Here is a 21592-nt window from a genome sequence, read left to right as displayed (position 1 = left end):
ATTATGAACGAAACACCGACAATGGATGTTATGCTTACCGGAGACTTCAATCTTAATTTGATGGGAACTTCAACAGACGATGAGAACCATTTTCTAAATACAGCCTGGAATATACCGCACCAAGTAACTTCAGAAATATCCAAATACTCGAAGTTAGATTGGCAGGCATTAGAGAATTTAGAGTCCTATAACATCAGAGCACTAAATAGGAGATTCGTCGGAGATACTCCACCAGCGTGTACATTTCACTCAACAAGAATCAGTAAAATCTTGGATTATACTTTTATGTCACTATCCTTATTTCATCACTTTGCCTCATTTCAAATAGTGGAAAAAGTTGATAGTGACCACTGCCCTCAGGAAATTATACTGAACATCAGTAAGCCTAAATTTGAGTGTTCTCTGGTACCTACAGATTCAATTTATACTGTAAATTATAAAAGGATTAAGTACTCGGAATTGAATGAGGGATGCTTGCAAGAAATGGCGAAGCTGCATTTTGATGGAAGAATTGGAGTAAGTGAAGTTGAGAAATGGGAGAGTTTTATAACCACAATGGCAGGCTACTCCACAACTCCTAAATCCCAAAAGGGAAGGACTGATGACAACACAATTTCCTTTTCAAAAGAACATAAAATGAAGATAAAACGTACAAAAAAATGTATCTTTCAGACAATGCGCCAAATTAGGTATTTCCCAAGAGACACTGCGAAATATGACCTCCTACAAGAATTGAAGACTTCTCTGAAAAAAACAAAATGGGAAGCGAATAGAGCAATGGAGGATAGCTTGGGGGCCAAACTACATGCGGACATCAAGCAGAATGACAGGGCAAAATTCTGGAAATCAATCAATTCCTTTATAAATCCTAGGCATGATGGAGTATCCTCTAATATCACTAAAGAAGCGTGGGCAAACCATCTTAAAGAACACTTCACACAACAAAGAGACTCCGTTTTAGAGCTAGAAAATGAGGCCAACAATTAATCTCACTGTGTGGAACTCTTTACAAACGAGAAGGCGGTATTATAACCATAAATATAGGAGAGATAAACCTAAAAAAGATAGAGAGGGGGCGCCAGGCCCGAACGGTATCCCTTCCATCCGTTACAAACAGAACGAAAGCGAATGGGCTGCAGCACCCGCGCCATTATTTAAGGAGATTAAGCAGTTTAATATACTACCTGCTTCCTGGAAGGGCTCGATTTTCTCTCCAACACTCAAGACAGGGGATAAATCTTTACCATGCAGTTATAGATTGGTCGTCCTCATGGACAATGAGGCAAAGTATTTTGCTGGGATCCTCTTGGAGGAATTGCAGTCCTGGGCTACTGAAAACTCCTTAATTTCTGTTAATCAGACGGGATTTGCTAAATCAGTCGGGACAACAACGAATATTTTGACTATGGGCCTGTTAATTGATAAAGCCAAAAGCACTAAAATGCCAATCCACATGTGCTTTATCAACTACAAAGCAGCTTTTGACCATATCAATCGGAATCTCCTGAGGTCCAAATTGAAGAAGTGGGGGATCCCACGGCCACTATTAAACCTGCTGATTAACCTGCACAGTGAAACATGGATACAGGTGAAGTTGGGCGACGGCTCCCACCTGTCCAGACGCATCCCAACCAATAAGGGTCTTAAACAAGGATGTGTTTTGGCCCTAACGCTTTTTAATTTGTTCCTAGGAGACTTAATTCCGATCCTTAACAACTGCATTTCTCATGCACCGAAACTAGGAGGTCAAATACTGCCAATGTTATTATATGCGGATGACATAGTTCTAATCATGATAGGGTGAAGATACCTTCAAGGGATTTTAGTAAAACAAGAATTTTGGAATCACTTAAGGAATGAAATCGTGTGGGCTTAGTGATTTGAGCCCACTTGTGCTGGTTATGCAACAACAGAGATTTACATATATTCAAAACTGTCACTTGTGAGTGATCAGAAAAAGAAGAGCGAAAAAAGGGATTGAAAGACGGGTGTATATTTAAAAAAATTATTTATTCTTTATCAAATCAAGTTAAAATGTCGGGTACAAGATGAAAAACAATGACGCAGAAGGAAAAATACATTAATCTACACAGCCCTTACTACATCAATTGCTCAAGCTTTTCTACCTATCACAGAATTACTTAAACATTCAATGGTAGATAAAGCCACAGTCGACGTTTCGGTCTCTATTCTTTCGTCTGAGAGACCATCCTCAGGACATGGATTTCATATCTTGAGTACCCTAGAAACGATAACAGATTAATAATTAAAATACTGTCTATATCCATTGAAGGGGTAATCTACATAATATATATAACACCCAAAGAAGCTCTCAAATATTAAGAATGAAAATTATATTTGAAAATACCTATTAATGGAGACACAATCATAGCAGTTGTGAGACAACAGATTCAATCCATTTTATGAGCTTTCAAATTTCAGCTAATATTTACACCATAAATGGCATTCAAAGGATACATTCCACAAATAGAATCATCGTGTTTAAGGAATGCTTCACTCTCGCGCAATGCATATCCTAATCACTGTTAATGGAGACACAGTCATAGCAGTTGTGGAATACAAAGTTATCAATACAATTTATGAGCTTTCAAATTTCCGACAATGTTTACACTGTGGCTGACATTTGAAGGATACAATCTGTAAATAAAATAGAACAGAAAATCATCGTGTTTAAAAAATGCTTCAATCTTGTGCACTGCATATCCTAGTCAGTGAAAATTCAATATCATCGCAGTATCATACGTATCACATCTATCGTCATTTGTTTTGACATAAAGAAGTATGTTTACACACAGGTAATCTGTTGGGCTGACACCAAGTGTTAACCTACTATGCTTGGTTAAAATCTTATCATGCAGCGATCGGCAAACTAGAACAAGGGTATATTTCTCAAGTTGTTTCAAAATTAAAATTAATCCACAGGTAGAGTTAGGGCTGTTTGAAAAAATTACCTCTATTTGTAAAATATTTTTATACCTTGTTCATATAAGCGCACGGATCAGAGATTCAATTTGTCTAGCGCTGCTGTCGGTTGAAATGATTAGCGTTTTGTGGTGAAGTACCCGTGTTAGAATGATCAAACATAGCAGATTTTGGTTACATTATATATCCTTATATTAAATTGTTTTTTTTATTCAAATCACTGAATCCTTGCTTTTTACCTTATGGGAACCAGCAGGTGTCCCGGGCAGGCAGGATGATTTGCACCACGAAGGCTAAGAATTGCCGTAAGGAAGCCTGTATTTGCTGGTGATATAAAGGCGATAAACGTTGCGGTAAGGCTGATGGTATCCAACATTCGCATATATAATTTCAAACTTTAGACTTAAGATTTGCCGTTTATCTGATCTTTCGCCCATATATTCTTCGGCCTGAAACCAGCCTATATATCTAAACACTCTGTATTATTTGTGTAGCTGGCAAACGAACTAATTGGTCGGTACCAGGGCATAGATTGTTGGTACCAATATGTGTGAAGCTGATATAGTGATATTGAGTTCAACTATATATTCTTTATGACACAAATTCAGCTGGCAGAGGGTGTCAGAATTTTAAGGCAAAGGTGAATAATAGCTTAATAATCGCTAAATACCTGTCTACTCAGTCACTTCCAGAAGCCACAGATTTGGGAAAAAATGGAATACTCAATAATTTTAAAAGGTTCCCTAGTTACGGTACAGAAGAAGAACAGACGTTGGATTAGACCCGTAAGAGGTCTACCGTGGTTAACATTAAGTTCAAATGCGTTAGTGTATAGTTAAACTAAACGGGTCAATGCATACCTTATACATTAGAAGGTATAGTAGCGTCTTCTTGCCAGTATTTTTCGGTAAGGAAGTTAGCTCTAAAAATATAAGAGGCAACCACCCGATTTAGTATTTAATGTATAGGAATCGATCTATATAATTTAATAAGCAGCGAATTGTGTCCTGGCTCTCAGAGAATAAATACCTGGATTAAATGAGTCAGAGTCAATCCTCACTCTGTAATTGCTTCAGCAGTAGATGCAAGAAGTGTGACCATCGGTTCACATGAGTTTATACTGCTGTCGTTTGGAGATCGACAGAGGACTGAGAGGCTAACAAATCTAGAGATTTAATCAGCAAATAGGCGGCCATTTTGTAGTGGCAAATTGTTCAATAGGTAACATATCTATCTACCGGAAAAAGTGCTTGATAACCGTATGTCACGGTCATTTTACACATTGATCCAAGTTCAATGAATTTGCAGTGTAGAACATAGATATGTGTTCATGACCAATAGATTTTTTGCGAAACCAACATATTGGATATATGATGGTTGTATGCGCGGTTGTTACGAGCATGAATCAAAGGGAGCAAGACTGAGGTCTTCAGTGAATCTAACACATATGCATGATTACTAATGTATGAGGCTACGGAAATGAGAGAGACGTGTCATAATTCAATTTATGACCACGTATGCATTCATATTTGCCAATGCTAAGATAAGTATCAAAGATTAAGTAGTTAGAGACATACATTCTGAGAACCTATCAGTCAAGAAATTTTGAAAAATAATATTGAAAGTATCAAAACAATCTGCATTAAAGTGTCATACACATTGAGCTAACATCTAGAAAAAGATAAGTATAACACATTTAATAAAGTTGTATTCTTTTTGTAATTTATAAGATCTTCATTTATCGATATACCAATTATTTCATATGTAGTGAATATTGTTAAGGGGCCCTCCTAGTTGTGAACCAGTTTACAACTAGCCTAAATGTCGAAAGGGGGTCCCTCCTAGCTCACAATCAGTTTACACATAAAATGTTGAACAAAGATACAGATTGAATATGGGAATTTACAGACATGCAAGTGAATGCCATTCAGTGGCGCTGTTAAGCCCTTTCTCAATAGTGTTGGCATTGCAAATGTGTTTACCTTCCCTGGGTGTTAGAATACGGTCAACATTTTGCTGCTGTTTAGTCGGTTTAAACCTGCAACATCAATGGCATGAATCTGACTATGAAGTCCTTTTCTAACTGCAATACTGCTAACGTGGTATATTGCATTAAATGCCCTTGTGAACTACATTATATCGGCAAGACTATTCAACCTGTTAAGAAGCGGATACTCCAGCATCAGTCTCAAATCCGATGTAAGGTAGAATCTGCTCCACTTGTTGAGCACTATCTCAGATCAAGCCACACTTTTGACCAAATGACTTGGTGGGTCATTGAGGTAGTCAAACCGACGAAACGGCAGCAAAATGTTGACCGTATTCTAACACTCAGGGAAGGTAAACACATTTGCAATGCCAACACAATTGAGAAAGGGCTTAACAGCGCCACTGAATGGCATTCACTTGCGTGTCTGTAAATTCCCATGTTCAATCTGTATCTTTGTTCAACCTTTTAGGTGTAAAATGGTTGTGAGCTAGGAGGGACTCCCTTTAGACATTTAGGCTAGTTGTAAACTGGTTCACAACTAGGAGGGCCCCTTAACAATATCCACTACATATGAAATAATTGGTTTATCGATAAATGAAGATCTTATAAATTACAAAAAGAATACAACTTTATTAAATGTGTTATACTTATCTTTTTCTAGATGTTAGCTCAATGTGTATGACACTTTAATGCGAGATTGTTTCTATACTTTCAATATTATTTTTCAAAATTTCTTGACTGATAGGTTCTCAGAATGTATGTCTCTAACTACTTAATCTTTGATACTTATCTTAGCATTGGCAAATATGAATGCATACGTGGTCATAAATCGAATTATGACAAGTCTCTCTCATTTCCGTAGCCGCATGCATTAGTAATCATGCATATGTATTAGATTCACTGAAGACCTCAGTCTTACTCCCTTTGATTCATGCTCGTAACGACCGCGCAAACAACCATCATAAATCCAATATGTTGGTTTCGCAAAAAATCTATTGGTCATTAATGAACATATATCTATGTTCTACACTGCAAATTCATTGAACTTGGATCAATGTGTAAAATGACCGTGACATACGGTTATCAAGCACTTTTTCCAGTAGATAGATATGTTACCTATTAAACAATTTGCCACTACAAAATGGCCGCCTATTTGCTGATTAAATCTCTAGACTTGTTAGCCTCTCAGTCCTCTGTCGATCTCCAAACGACAACAGTATAAACTCGTGTGAACAGATGGTCACACTTCTTGCATCTACTGCTGAAGCAATTACAGAGTGAGGACGGACTCTGACTCATTTAATCCAGGTATTTATTCTCCGAGAGCCAGGACACAATTTGCTGCTTATTAAATTATATAGATCGATTCCTATACATTAAATACTAAATCGGGTGGTTGCCTCTTATATTTTTAGAGCTAACTTCCTTACTGAGAAATACTGGCAAGAAGACGCTATTATACCTTCTAATGTGTAAGGTATGTATTGACCCGTTTAGTTTAACTATACACTAACACATTTGAACTTAATGTTAACCACGGTAGACCTCTTACGGGTCTAATCCAACATCTGTTCTTCTTCTGTACCGTAATTAGGGAACCTTTTAAAATAATCGAGGATTCCATTTCTTCCCAAATCTGTGGCTTCTGAAAGTGACTGATTAGATAGGTATTTAGCGATTATTAAGCTATTATTCACCTTTGCCTTTAAATTCTGACACCCTCTGTCAGCTGAATTTGTGTCATAAAGAATATATAGTTGAACTCGATATCACTATATCAGCTTCACACATATTGGTACCAACCATCTATCCCCTGGTACAGACCAATTACTTTGTTTGCCAGCTACACAAATAATACAGAGTGTTTAGATATATAGGCTGGTTTCAGGCCGAAGAATATATGGGCGAAAGATGAGATAAACGGCAAATCTTAAGTCTAAAGTTTGAAATGATATATGCGAATGTTGGATACCATCAGCCTTACCGCAACGTTTATCACCTTTATATCACCCGCAAATACAGGCTTCCTTACGGCAATTCTTAGCCTTCGCAGTGCAAATCATCCTGCCTGCCTGGGACACCTGCTGGTTCCCATAAGGTAAAAAGCAAGGATTCAGTGATTTGAATAAAAAAAACAATTTAATATAAGGATATGTAATGTAACCAAAATCTGCTATGTTTGATCATTCTAACACGGGTACTTCACCGCAAAACGCTAATCATTTCAACCGACAGCAGCGCTAGACAAATTGAGTCTCTGATCCGTGCGCTTATATGAACAAGGTATAAAAATATGTTACAAATAGGGGTAATTTTTTCAACCAGCCCTAACTCTACCTGTGGATTCATTTTAATTTTGAAACAACTTGAGAAATATACCCTTGTTCTAGTTTGCCGATCGCTGCATGATAAGATTTTAACCAAGCATAGTAGGTTAACACTTGGTGTCAGCCCAACAGATTACCTGTGTGTAAACATACTTCTTTATGTCAAAACAAATGACGATAGATGTGATACGTATGATACTGTGATGATATTGAATTTTCACTGACTAGGATATGCAGTGCACAAAATTGAAGCATTTTTTAAACACGAAGATTTTCTGTTCTATTTTATTTACAGAATGTATCCTTCAAATGTCAGCCACAGTGTAAACATTGTCGGAAATTTGAAAGCTCATAAATTGTATTGATAACTTTGTATTCCACAACTGCTATGACTGTGTCTCCATTAACAGTGATTAGGATATGCATTGCGCGAGAGTGAAGCATTCCTTAAACACGATGATTCTATTTGTGGAATGTATCCTTTGAATGCCATTTATGGTGTAAATATTAGCTGAAATTTGAAAGCTCATAAAATGGATTGAATCTTATCTCACAACTGCTATGATTGTGTCTCCATTAATAGGTATTTTCAAATATAATTTTCATTTTTAATAATTGAGAGCTTGTTTGGGTGTTATATATATTATGTAGATTATCCCTTCAATGGATAGAGACAGTATTTTAATTATTAATCTGTTATCGTTTCTAGGGTACTCAAGATATGAAATCCATGTCCTGAGGATGGTCTCTCACACGAAAGAATAGAGACCGAAACGTCGACTGTGGCTTTATCTACCATTGAATGTTTAATGAATTCTGTGATAGGTAGAAAAGCTTGAGCAATTGATGTAGTAAGGGCTGTGTAGATTAATGTATTTTCCCTTCTGCGTCATTGTTTTTCATCTTGTACCCGACATTTTAACTTGATTTGATAAAAGATTAAATACTTTTTTTAAATATACACCCGTCTTTCAATCCCTTTTTGCTCTCTTCTTTTTCTGATCACTCACAAGTGACAGTTTTGAATATATGTAAATCCCTGTTGTTGCATAACCAGCACTAGTGGGCTCAAATTACTAAGCCCACACGATTTCATTCCTTAAGTGATTCCAAAATTCTTGTTTTACTAAAATCCCTTGAAGGTATCTTCACCCTATCATACTTTTTGCCCAAACCCTCAAGGGTATACTGGGTTGCCCACTATCAACTCTCATAGTTCTAATCAGTCATACAAAAATAGGGCTGCAAAATCTTGTGGATACCACACAGAGGTACTCTGACGGAAATCAACTGACGATAAATCTGGAGAAGACACAAACAATGTCAATTAACAAAAAAGGGAAAACTCCACATGGCTGGTTTTGGAACAACACCTGCATTGAAGATACAACGATGTACAAGTATCTAGGAGTCAAAATCGACATTAGTGGTCAATTTACCATTCAGAAAGCCAGTATCAGAAGCAAAGGCATTGCAATATGAATTTCTCTAAAAAAATTAAATAGCAGACTTTCCAGTCCATCTCTCCTGCCCCTGGCAGAAGTTATAAGAGCTGAACTGCTGCCCACAATTACTTATGGGAGCGAAGTACAGAGAGGAAGAGATGCAGCGATTCTGGATAAAACCGTGACAGCTGCATATAGGATCATCTTTAGCCTGCCAAAATATACTTCCAGGCTCAACTTAGGCTAGAGTTTGGCGGTCAGAAACAGTCTTTGGCAAGACAGGGGTCCTACATAACTACGTGGGACAAAATACGGAAGGCAAAAAAGGGTACCTTGAACAGCTACTTATGGTCAGAACTAGAGCTGAAACCAGCTTCGCCATCCGCCAAGTACTTGAATAACAGCCTGGCGAACCTAGGGCTACAGGAGTTGTGGAATACCCCTACTAATCATACTACGATCAAAAGATTAGTAAAGAAAACAATAAAACACCTTTCATGGGTTGAAGATAAAGCGTGTGTCGCCAAGAGGTCACATGGGTGGACTCTCCTAAACTCCTACTCTAAACAAGGTCAACAGAGTTACCTTGACTTCGGGTATTCAAGATCTACAAAATTGAAGTTTTTAAAATATAGACTGGGCCTGTTACCTTGCGCATGCCATCTACCACACTGGCTTAAAGATAATGGGGGATCCCTCTGTCGTTTATGCGGCATGGAGCCCGAGGATATTCCACATTTGTTGTGCTCCTGTGATAATCTGCTGGAGGAAAGGAAATGCTTGTTGAAATTCCAATTTAATCAGCGAGGAATACGTACACGAAGAAATGCAGCCTTGTTTGTTTCCCACCCAATGACCCGCAGTTGAACTGTAGCTTGGTAAAGTTTATGAAGGAGGTAGAAAAAAAGATGCAAAAACATGACCTTTCGTTATATTTCAGAGGGTATTAAATTAAGAAGAACTTTTAAAGGTTGTCTAGAAAGTACTAGATTTATGAAGGAGGCGGAAAGGAGAATGACGGAACCCGACCCTTCGCCAAACTCCTAGAGGACATTAAAAAACAAACTGATTATTAGTTAAACAATGTTTTTTTTAAATGTATTAACCTCATGATTTTAATAGGAAATGTGAAATGGAACATATTTTTTTTTTATAGATGTAATTTTATGGCTGTGTAGAAAAAATTATTGTGTGTAGTAACAGTGTTTTTAAATGAGAAATTGCAATGGTTTTAATTAACTATGCAAAATAAAAATTACTTGCTTACTTACTTACTTACTAAGGAGGTAGTATCAGACAGAGGTGCAAACGCTATGTGTAGCTACTTGACTGCAATGTGGAAGCAGTGTGGAGTGAACTACAAATTCAGGATAATTTACACCCGTGGCGGCTCCTCCGCTAAGGCGGAGGAGCGTTCCCCACTGCTTTTAAACAGTGTAAATAAAGGGGAAAAAAATGATAATAACTTAATCTTATAATTTTATTTTTTCCTTCTTCAGCAGTGCGGCAGCTTGGCGGGGCAGAGTGGGTGGGCTGCTCTGCTCTCAGAGCAGGGGAGTAGTAGGGGGCACTTTGCAAGGTGCCCATGAATGCTAGGCCAGCCCTAGTTCGCTGGCCAAACATTATTTCACACTTTGTATGTTCTCCACCGAGGCTGCATTGCAGCCTGGATGAAGAACATGCCCAGGTCCCCAGTCCACGGCTCTCAGACCAATCACAATGCTGCATTGCAGTTATGTGATTGGTTCAGGGGAGCCTGGGTGCTTTCTGTTCCGGCGGAGGGAGGAATGAGGAAGCAATAAGCAGCGAAGAGGTAAGAGGCATTTACTTTTGCTTTCCCCGTCTCGCCCCCCCCGCCGGACCGCCCCACCCTGCCACTCTCAACCTGTGCCTGCCGCCGCTGGAAGGAACTTCCTGCAAATAAATTAGGAAGGGTTAAGAGTTCCAAAAATGTCCACTGCAACTGTCACTCTCTCTCTGGAGTATGTTTGAACAAATTTTTCTCCACAGCATTGTAAAAGACGATTTGGCGAACCCTCCGTACCTTCCAATAGCTCTTACCCCTGCACATCCTCTAAACCTTTCATCGTTTTAAGGCCAACTTCTGATCAGTCCTTTGAAACAAGGCAAATTATAAAGTGCACTATATAAATGAAAGTATTATAATGGGTATGAAAGTATTGTATAATTTTTGTATATTTTATGTAAATTGTAGTGGGCAAGCATAGCCTGTTTGCGAAATGTACTTCACCGAGGTCCAAAACATTTCCAGACCAATGGGTTAACAAGGTAATTTTTAATACCAGCGGGGGGAGGTCAAGCAGGGCCTTTACAGTAAAACAAAGTAACATTAAAAAGAAACATATGTAAAGGCAATAGGTTGTGAGTGTGCAAAACACTGCCTCTTCCAATGCTTTTTCCCATCTAACTATCGTGGGAAGTAATTTATTAACTGTGCTGCGAGAGGGTATGCAGTTCCTAAAGTGAGAGGGGGGAAGACAGGTCTTTCTTCTTGATGCCCTCACACAACCAGAGAGGTGTCATGCTTCATCATTGGGCTTTGCTCCTTGTCGGGCCGGTGCTGCAATGCCCGACGGGCTCACCGTAAACGGTGCTCTTTGCCGGAGATCTTTTTGAAGAAGCTGTGGGGTGCGTGTGGGTAAGGGGGCAAAGGAAGTATGGTGCACGTGAGGTGGAACTTAAAATAAGTCTGGATCCGTCCTATTCATAGGCAATTTTAATGGTTTAGGTAGATCCAGCCTAATTTTTAAAAAAGAGTGGACACCCTGTGAGGATATAATGATCCTAATGGGCTGTCACAGTATGTAGGGTTGACATGTTTCGTGCCTTGTCACTCCTAAAGAGTCGTGTGACACTTCTTCAGGACCTATGTGGTGGTATGGTGCAGAACTGATGGAGAGGCTCCTAAAGTTTAGGTGGGTAACCGGACGTGGGGCCCAGAACGAGGGTAGGAGACCAGCAAGTTGCCACCCACCCAGCCGATCGGAGCAACCAAGTGCTCTGTCACATACCTGTCGGGCAGTAGGCCTTGCACTGGGGGGTCTTCAACCACCCAGTACAGATCGACTAGGGCCCCACGTCAAGGCAAAATCCAAAGCAGAATTGCTTTTCCACAAGGGGAGCTGCATGTCAGTAGCTCCCATGAGAAAAAGCAATGCCAGCTCCCGCAGGACACGGGGAGCCGGCTGGGACTATGGGAGCATTGGGGCTCCCTCCAGAGTCCCCAATGGAGCTGCCAGGCCCCGGGGATGGGGTTCTCAGGGCTAGAAGTGGCCCGGGAGGGGGGCCACACCACCCCCTCCCCTTTAAATAAATGTTTTTGTTTCTGTTTTAAAAAGGCAACCAGGCCCGGGGGATGGGGTCCCCGAGGCCATAATTGGCCTGAGAAGGGGGGCCACGCTGCCCCCCTCAAAAACATTTTTTTATAATTAAAACGGATGGCTAGGCCCTGGGGGATGGGGTCACCGGGGCCATAATTGGCCGTGGGAAGGGGGCCATGCGGTCCCCCCTCCGCATAATTATTTTTTTTGAAAGGGTGCATGGCCCCGGGGGATGGGGTCCCCGGGGCCAAAAGAAGGGGGGCCACGGAGCCCCCCTCCCAAAAAAAAGGAAAATAAAGGAACCGACAAATCGCCGGAGGCCCCGCTCCCTCCCTGCACCACTGTGCAAACAAGCCCCGTGGTACGTTTTAAGGGGGAGAATTAGTTCCCCTTGAATCCTGAGAATCCCTGGGAGCTATCTAGGCCACCAGGTACCTCTAGTACGAGCCACAGGGCTGGGTTGCAGAGAGGTGGCCTGAGGCCACGCTCCTTTTTACACCTCTCTGCATCGCAGCTGCCTGGCACTTACTGGAGGTACTTGGTGGGCTAATTGCCCCCAGGGACCCTCAGGACTCAAGGGGGCTTAATCTCCCAACGTAAAACACGCCACAAGGTGCGTTTGCACAGTGGTGCAGGGAGGGTGCATGGCCTGATGTGACAAGTGTGCAAACACGCCCTGTGGGGCGTTTTAAATTGGAGGATTAAGTCCCCTTGAATCCTGAGGGTCCCTGGGGGACAACTAGCCCACCAGGTACCTCCTGTAAGTGCCACAGAGTTGTGTTGCAGAGAGGTGTAAAAAGGGGTGTGGCCTCGGATCACCTCTCTGCAACGCAGCCCTGTGGCATTTACTGGAGGTTCCTGTTGGGCTAGTTGGCCCCCAGGGACCCTCAGGATTCAAGGGGACTTAATCCCCTAACTTAAAATGCACCACAGAGTGCGTTTGCACACTTGTCACATCAGACCCCACCCCCTCCCTGCACCACTGTGCAAACACGACCTGTGTCGCATTTTAAGTTGGAGGATTAATTCCCCGTCAATCCTGAGGGTCCCTGGGAGCCAACTAGCTCACCAGGTACCTCCAGCAAGCACCACGATTCAAGGGGAATTATTACCCAACTTAAAACGCGCCATGGGGTACGTTTGCACAGTGGTGAAGCGAGGGGGCGGGGCCTGATGTGACAAGTGTGCAAACGCACCCTGTGGCGTGTTTTAAGCCATCTAGGGACCTACGTCAGAGCATAGCTCTTTCCTTTATGAGAAGCAATGTAAACACAACCCAAAGGATATCTTTCTACAAATTCATAGTTGCAGCATAAACATGTTTGGAGTGTATAAGCTGTATTAATTTCGGATAAGCAAACAGCTAGCTGGAAAAAAAATACTATAGGAAATATCCTAGGATGGATTCAATTGTTGAGGACCCTCTGAATTAACTGTTAACCTTACTTTAGGGTGATGTTGAAGACCTTTTAGCAAAGTTTGTAGGAGAATTGTATTAATTAATTTTTGGCTGTGTATAACAATTTTGCTTGAGGTGCGTTTTTTTCTAATTCTCTAAAAGAAAGAGTACCCACAAGAAATATAATTATCAGTGGCATTAATCCATAGTCAAGAGACCCGTAACATATTTTTTACATTTTTATTTCATTTTTTATGATTTATTTTCTAGCAGTAATTCTCAGACATTTCATGTTTACATGCACATTAGTTTCACAGACAGAACTACAAAGAATATAAGATCAAAACAACACAGCACTTCCCAATACAAATGTATAATCACCCCACTCACCAATCACTATTACACACTCATACATCATTCACATTCACTCCCAGACACTGCATATATACAAGTCTTTTGCACTCCCAGAATATAAATCTATAACAGGCCACTATGAAGACCATTCTTTTTTGGACTTCCATTGATGTGCCTTGAACTGGGTCTTTCCAAAAGATTGGTCAAGGCATGTTTCGGTAGAGTACTAGTTCTTTGAACTAGCCTAATCAGTACCCATAAGTCTTTCATTTGTTAATTAGTGGTTCAATCCAGCAGTGGGGTTATCTAGTCATATAGGTGTTATATAGAATGCGACCACATTCCTATATTTCGAATTCATTCATTCTGTAGCGCTTCGCAGTGGGGCCACGCAATAAATCCTGCATATGGTCCAGCTTCCAGATCATATATAACTTGGATCCATGCCTTTAGCTGAAACACAGGATGCAGATGCACCTTTCTTGGAGCTTATCAAATGATAACCTTAAAGATGCCTGATCTCCAGGTTTTGACGCTGCATCCTCCAAATCTGCAAGCCGCTTCAGGTATCCTCAAAGTCGGAAAGATATGCAGTGATTTCTAGTTCATCAGCTATTGTGGCCTTACGAAATCAAATAAAGATTTAAAGTTGTAATTTCTAATCTTTTGGCCAAAATGCATGGCATGGTCTTTTGGATTCCCAGTGATCTCTTTAGAAGGGCCTCACAAGCACAATTAATGGTAGTGTACATAATTCCGCTGGATGAGGAAATAGGCCTTGAAAGAATTAACAAGGCTCTGATTCGCGGAAAGCAGTATTTAGTTTGAGACAGTGGTTTTTGGTGGACAACACAACACCTATTGCAGGGGGCTGGGAAAAGTTGTCCCTCGAGCCCGTCTTTCAAACTTTACAAGTAAACAGAAATGGTAAATATGTTTTTTATGGTAGATTTACTAACTGCAGCCTGTCAAGCAAAAGGTGAAGGATTAACCATTCAGATTTCATAGGAAACATCATCTACTGTGACTGAAATAGTATTGTATTTGATTGCAATAAGTGCCCTAAAGGCAACCACAATTAAACCCTTCAGTAACAATATATGGCATGATTATTTTGAATTAACAGCTCACAACAGTGGTGGAAGTGGGTGTCAGGTCACCTCAGAGATGCAATGATAAATAGGTTACATATAGAGTGTCAAGCTGCCTTTTGGCTGCTTCGCTTGATCCCTACAGACCTTTGCTGATAGGCTCAACTAGGTTTGAAATATGATGCTATATTACTGTGTAGCACTACTACTAATACGCTTTTTGACAAAGAATGATTTTGAGCTTTACCCCAAAGAGGAGTGGATCCTGTTCCAGTCTCAGATCTAGTGGTAAGGAATGCCTCAGAGTATCTGTCCCTGGCTCCAGTCCAACAGCAACTTTCCTATTGCTCAAACAGATCTTGTATGATATGATTCTGCAGTGGGAAAGATTGTGTCCCCGCTTAAGTACTAATGTATTACAGACCTTAGCATGAGCATTTCCTATAAAAAATTACAATAGTCTTTACAAGGTATTCTTTTTAAAATTCATGGTCAGTTTGTATTGTAATTTCTTCAATTCATAGTCTGCTGGTATTCTGTGTACTATGTTCAGCATTTTTCCTGGAAACCCAAGTCTTGGCGTATTGCAGTAATATCAGGTCTTCTCACTGAAATCACCAACGTTCACCAGTATATAATGATACATAACTTTACGTGAAAGTCTCCTCCACTCCTGAAATTCAGTACCACAAACACTGCCTGCACCTAACCCAGGCCTAGATATCAAGCGCTGCCTAAAGCTCAACCCCACAAAGACAGAATACCCATTATTTGTCAAGAACAACAAGCAAGAGGTAGTACAATCATGACTCAATGACAAGAGCCTTGATGGCTTCAAACCTGAACTTTCCCCGAATGCCAAGTCACTTGGATTCCTCTTGGACAGCAGCCTCACCCTCAAGGAACATATTGTAAAAAAACACAAAGATGGCATGGTACCAGTTCTCTTATCTAAGAAGCTGAAACTGTTTCTTCCAGAAAGTGACTTCAGAACTCTTCAAGCTCTTATACTCTTTCATCTGGATGTTGTTAAGCCCTGCTGCATGCCTTCCCAGACAAGTAAACCATACATTCTGCACCCTGTCTCAAGCAGGGCCTGGTGAAATATGCCGACATCCCATCCTGATGGAACTCCATTGGCTCTGCATGCTGGCTTGCACCATCTCCAAAACCAGCTGCATCATTTACAAAGCCATCACAATCAACAACCTCGCCAAACTTGCAGACAAGCTCACACTTTCAGGTGGCTCTCAGCACACGTGCAGCCAGGTAACTATCAGACTGGAGATCAAGAAGTGTAAAAAAAAAGAAAAGTAAAAACCAAAATAGTAAGCATATTCGATTTATGCACCCAAGATCTAGGACAACATTCCTCTATCTATAAGGACTGCCCCAGCAAAACTACAATGTAGGAAAGAGTTGAAGACCACCTCTTTGATGCAGACTGTACAGCAATACACGTCTGCTGCCTAAATCATTTCTTAACTGCATGCTTCTCTTTGACCCTGTACAGCACGCCACTGGCTTATGGCTAGGTTTGCATTATGCATGCGCCAAAACCATCCATCCATATTTGATAAGCCCTGAGGATGAAATGAGAACCCTCTGTTTTACTGGAAGCCAGTAGAGGATTGCTCCTTCTCTCACATACAATCAAATAACAGGCTCAGAGCCATGTTTTGAATGTTCTCTAACCTCAACACTAAGGGGCCTATTGAGTAACATTTCCTGTAAAACAGAGCAGTGCAGCAAATGAAGTAGCTGCGCTGCATTGTGTGAAAGAGAGCAGAACTGTGACAGATTTTCAAAGATATGGCGCAGTTCTGGTCTCTCCTGGCGCACTTGCGGCTGCCTAGTGCCAATGAAGGCACCCTTGCATGATGCCAGGGTGCCTGGGTTGTGGTCAGGATACTTTTTGTGCAGAATGAATATCATAAGGATTTCACATGACCTGGAACAAATAGCAAAAAAAAATTGTGCAACACCTACAAAGCTCCCCTAGCACACCAAATGGAGACTATTGTCCAATGAGGTTCTGGATGACCAAAGGGAATGTCCTGCGAAGGAGGTCAGCAGATCATAAGGTGAGAAGACAGTACTTAGCAGTATTTGATTTAAAACTTTTCAGCATCCTTGAGTGAGTGTAGTGCAGTGCTGGATTTTGTAGCTTGGTAGTGTTGGATACTGTTAGATTTGGGGGTCTCTGGTTGGCGCAGGTATGTACTTGCGACAAGCAGGGACCCTCTCCTCTAAGTCAGGGTGAAGGATTACCCTCTAAAAATAACCCCTGCTTACCCTCTAGGTAGTGTGGCGCAAGCAGTCAAGGCTAATCTCCAGAGTACATAGGGTTAAACATTTGCAGTATCACACACAATAATCATCAACCCACCTCACAATGACACTAGACTGTATTCTTGCAAAAATATCTTCTTTATCTATATTTAAAGCAGGCTTGTAAATACGGTCTTTGTACAAAAAATGGTTCCAGTTACTTGTAATTAGCTTGCCACAGTTCTTTGTTCAGCGTTTCAAAATAGTCTTTAAAATGTGTTCTTAGGGGCCTTCTGCCCAGTTTCCACCAAGTACAGGGCTCCTTAGCGCTTTTGTGTGCTTCCCAGCGCCTCTGTGCACCTCCTGCGAGAAAATCGGGCCCGGCCTGCCAAAGCTCACGCTTCTCGCGTAAGCGGCGAAGGGCACGACCGGGTCTGGCTCTCAGTATGAGTCACACTGCTATGTGGGACTCGAGGTGGAGGGGCGCCGGCCACGGGGAGTGTTAGGGGGGGCCTCGGGGGGCCAGGAGCGGTGCGAGCCTCACTGGAGAGGGGGGCTCGTACCGAGGTGCAGACTGCAGCTGCGAGGCTCCCGGGGCACAGGAAGTCACACAGGGTGGTGCGAGCTTGGAAGGCAGGACGCTCGCACCGCGGGGGCACAACAGTACCTGTGGAGACTTGGCGAGGGTCGAGGCAGCAAGGTCAAGGTCGGCTCGGTGTCCGCGTCGCGGTGTCTTCCTTCCTGGGCTGGAGAGAGCAGCGGCTCAGCTCGGGCTTGAAGGTTGGTGTTGCGGCGCGGGCCGGGTCAGGGAGACAAAGCGCCTCGGGGTCCTTCAAGAGGGGGCACACGCTGGGGACAGCGAACCTGCAGGGCACATCAAGGGGGTCAAGACGGGCTTCTCTGCACAACGCGCCGCAGAAGCTCACAGACAGCGGCAGGCGCTTTCCCGGGCACAGGTCAAAAAGGGCAAGCAGGTGCAGGGCGAGGCCTCTCCTCACGATGCGAGCTACGGCTCAGTTGGGCGACAGTCACGTTGCTTGGGCCAGCGAGGCTGGTCTTTGCGGTGCTTCTGGGGCCTCGGCAGGCGGCAGTCACGGTGCTTGGAGGGACGGTAGTGCCCTGGGCCTCTCAGGGGGCACGGTGGATGATCACGACGCGCTCCGCTGTTCCCAAGTAGCAGTGCAGGGGAAGGCAGCACTCACAACAGTTCCTCTTTCAGGGGGTAGCGCCCAATGTTCCTGGGGCGCTGTTCAGGGGGAAAGTTCCACCTCAAGCTCTTGGAGATCTTTGTAGGAGTTTGGCACAAGTTCAAAAATAAAGCAAAGCCTTTCAGTCTTTCTTCTCCTGCTCTCCTTCAGCAGCAAGGCACCCACCACAGGCCAGTCTCTTTGGGTCAGAGTCAGTACTTCTCCATGCAGCTTCCAGGGTCCTTCTCTTCAGGCAGAGCTTCTTCTTTGCGCAAACAGGATCTAATTTACAAGGAGCAGGGCTCCTACTTTTATACAGAGTTTTCTTTGTTCTCCCCGGCCAGGGGGGCCTTTGCATATCTTCATTCAGTCTCTGAGCACTTGTTGGGTGTACTCTGGTGTCTTCTTTCAGTGTGAGGGGCAGGCACATCAGACGCTCCACAGGAGGTGGAGCCAGCATTGTGTGGACAGGGGCAGCCAGGAGTACCCTGATGACAGTGCTTCGCCCTTCCTGGGCCAGGTGCCGGCTGAGTCATCAGTCGCTCCCCAGGGAACGGAGCCAGCATTGTGGTGGCAGAGCACTGCCCTATTAAGAGTCCAGGGGCACTCCTACCTCCCACTAAGTTGTAATCCTTGCATTCACCACCTGTCATCCCCCAGCCCTGTCACTCACACATCCCAGACAGTCAGATACACCTCCAAGCAGAGGCGGGCTGAAATTGTTAGGCAAGCAAATGCTAACTTTCTAAAAGTAGCATTTGCAAACACAGGATATTAAAATAAACTTTACTAAAAGAAGTATTTTATTATTCTGAGTTCAGGTATACTAAACTTTATTTTCTACCATGTTCCCTGAGCCTGCTGGGATTATAGAGTGTTATAATTCCAGCAGCCCATCTGGCCTAAAGGGAACAGGTAGCCTTACAATAGTGAAAAACAAATTTGGCTGTAATTCACTATTAGGACATGCCACACACATCAGAGCATGTCCTACCTTACACTTACAATGCACCCTGCCCTAGGGCCTACCATGGGGTGACTAATATGAAGTTAAGGGAAGGTTGAGGGGCTGGCAAGTGTGTGCACTTGTCCAGCCAGCATTACAGTACCAGACTGCACGCAGGTTCTCTAATGGCAGTCCCTAGACACATTTTACAAGGCTGCTTCTGTGGGTGGCGCAACCAGCGCTGCAGGCCCACTAGCAGTATTGGCATTCACAAACCCTGGCACTCCTGGTGCGCTTTACTGGGGACTGACAGTGAATCCAATAAACCAATCATGGACATCAATTACAGCTACACTTTGTACAGGGAGAGCATATGCACTTTAGCACTGGTCAGCAGTGGTAAAGTGCCCAGAGTCCGAAACCAACAAAAACAGGTCAGAGGAAATATAGGAGGAAAATGGCAAAAAGTTTAGGGATGACCCAGCAGGAAGGGCCAAGTCCAACAGATACCATGTCTGAAAGTTTGAAGACAAGTGCAGTGATAGGGAGCCAGGCCAAGAGTTTAAATGTTTCAGGTTTTTGGGTGAGTTTCTGTAAGCCAGCAGCGAGACAGGCTGTAAAACGGAGCAAGACCTTCAAGAGTGCCAAGAAACAGTCAGGAATGGGAGTCAGAATGGAGTTACCAAGTACCAATGTACAAGTGAAGGAGGCCTTCTTGATGAAGAAGACCTACCCTACAAAGGGCACTTGCGCGGTTTAACTTTGTGAGCTGCCGCAGTGCTGGGGAAATCCTTTGCAGGGGCAGAGAGTGCCCACCAGCACGAAGCAGGAGTGGGATCCAAGAAGCATATATGCCGGGAGTGGCACCATGTCCAACATTGTCTATCGGCGTGTTCTTGGGGTTTCGTTTTGCTTTTTGGCTACAGTCTTCGCTCTCAGGGGCCCCGGCACATTGTAAGTGTCATGACAGTCATTTTATGTCTGTTTTCTGTATTTTTAGGTGTCAGGAGCCACTTTATTGTCTTTTAATATGCTGCCATTTTGCACTTTTTCATTTTGATCTTTTCATGTTAGCCTTTATCAGATCTTACAGAAGGATCTAATTCAAAGTGTTTTGAAATAAGGTTTTAAGGATTCTTAATTTTAGTTTTTGCTAGTTTGTTTTCAGTATTGAATTTATTTTTCCTGTGTGACACTGAACATATATTGTACATAAATCTACAGTGCACTTTATGGTAAATTACATTTTGCAGAAGTCCTCTTCTGTTAACTACACTAGAAATAAGGAGTTGAAAATAATGTCATGTTTGCCAATGTTTCTTGGACGGGAAAGAACATATCAATGAAACCAAAAGAGGTGTGAGGCGACCACACTGCACCATCTATTCAGCCTTGCTTACACCATAGAATAAGTCGCCCTGCTTTGTGGAAACATTACTGTGAGATCAACCTTCTGAATGTAGGACAATTTTTATAGTTCCCTTCTAGTGAAATCCATTTATTTTGTGTTTCCATAGGTACTACAGCATCTACGCCTACATCGCTCCCTACTACAGAGCCCTCCGCCGCAGTCAATTTTCTGGGGCTCAGCGTTTCTACTTCAGACGCCGCCATTGCACTAAACGTACTGTTTTCTATGTCCATCGTTGCTGTGGTAGTAGTGGCTACGCTTTCATATTGTTATAGCAAGGCTTCTAAAAAGAATAAGTAAAGACATGCTGCAGTGATTTCTGAAAATTAGTGTCGCTGTACTTCAATTAAACGGAAAACATAAAACCTGTCAAATCTCGTTCATGTAACACGTTTTATCCATTAACATTTTTAATTCGCCCGATGTGACAAAAAAGTTATTTGTATTTGTCTTAGAAAAATATCACTTACTGTTTCACATTAAAAGAGAAGGTTCGCCTAGATTTACATGAAAAATGTGTAAGTGTCTCTCTTGAAGACAGTTTGGAGGTGCGTGGATACTGGTCTAGACAACTAGAGGTATTAGAATATTAGATTTCAACAGAACCAACACCTCGTTCTTAAAGTTTGGCAAAATCAATAATGTAATACCTGCTGCATATTGAAAGATAAGTTGGTTCACTTCCCTCCTTCGAGGACCATATTCATTTTCCAACAGAATAACGAGTCAATTGAAATAGCCAACAAGGAGGGGAAGGGCACGGGAAGCAGAGATCAACTCACTTAGAACCTGCTTTCGCCATATGGAACTCTAATAGCCCTGAGAACATCGCTTTAATAAGGCACTACAATATGTCTGTTTACCAGTCGAATTCCTTTCTAATTTTT

At 42.3% G+C, this 21592-nt stretch overlaps 1 protein-coding gene across 1 annotated transcript in view; it reads left to right on the top strand.

The window, feature by feature from the left end:
• Positions 1 to 21310, top strand: part of LCT (lactase) — a 228942-nt gene extending 207632 nt beyond the window's left edge. Inside the window, exon 17 of the mRNA XM_086957445.1 lies at positions 20812 to 21310. Coding sequence (XP_086813571.1) covers positions 20812 to 21005 — 194 coding nt within the window. The 3' untranslated portion in view covers positions 21006 to 21310. The remainder of the gene's footprint in view (positions 1 to 20811) is intronic.
• Positions 21311 to 21592: the final 282 nt, after the last annotated feature.

Source organism: Lissotriton vulgaris, chromosome 2_1, assembly GCF_964263255.1.
Source record: "Lissotriton vulgaris chromosome 2_1, aLisVul1.2, whole genome shotgun sequence".
NCBI lineage: Eukaryota > Metazoa > Chordata > Amphibia > Caudata > Salamandridae > Lissotriton > Lissotriton vulgaris.
The sequence above is the reverse complement of the archived record's forward strand: the minus strand, read 5'-3'. Positions and strand labels throughout refer to the sequence as shown.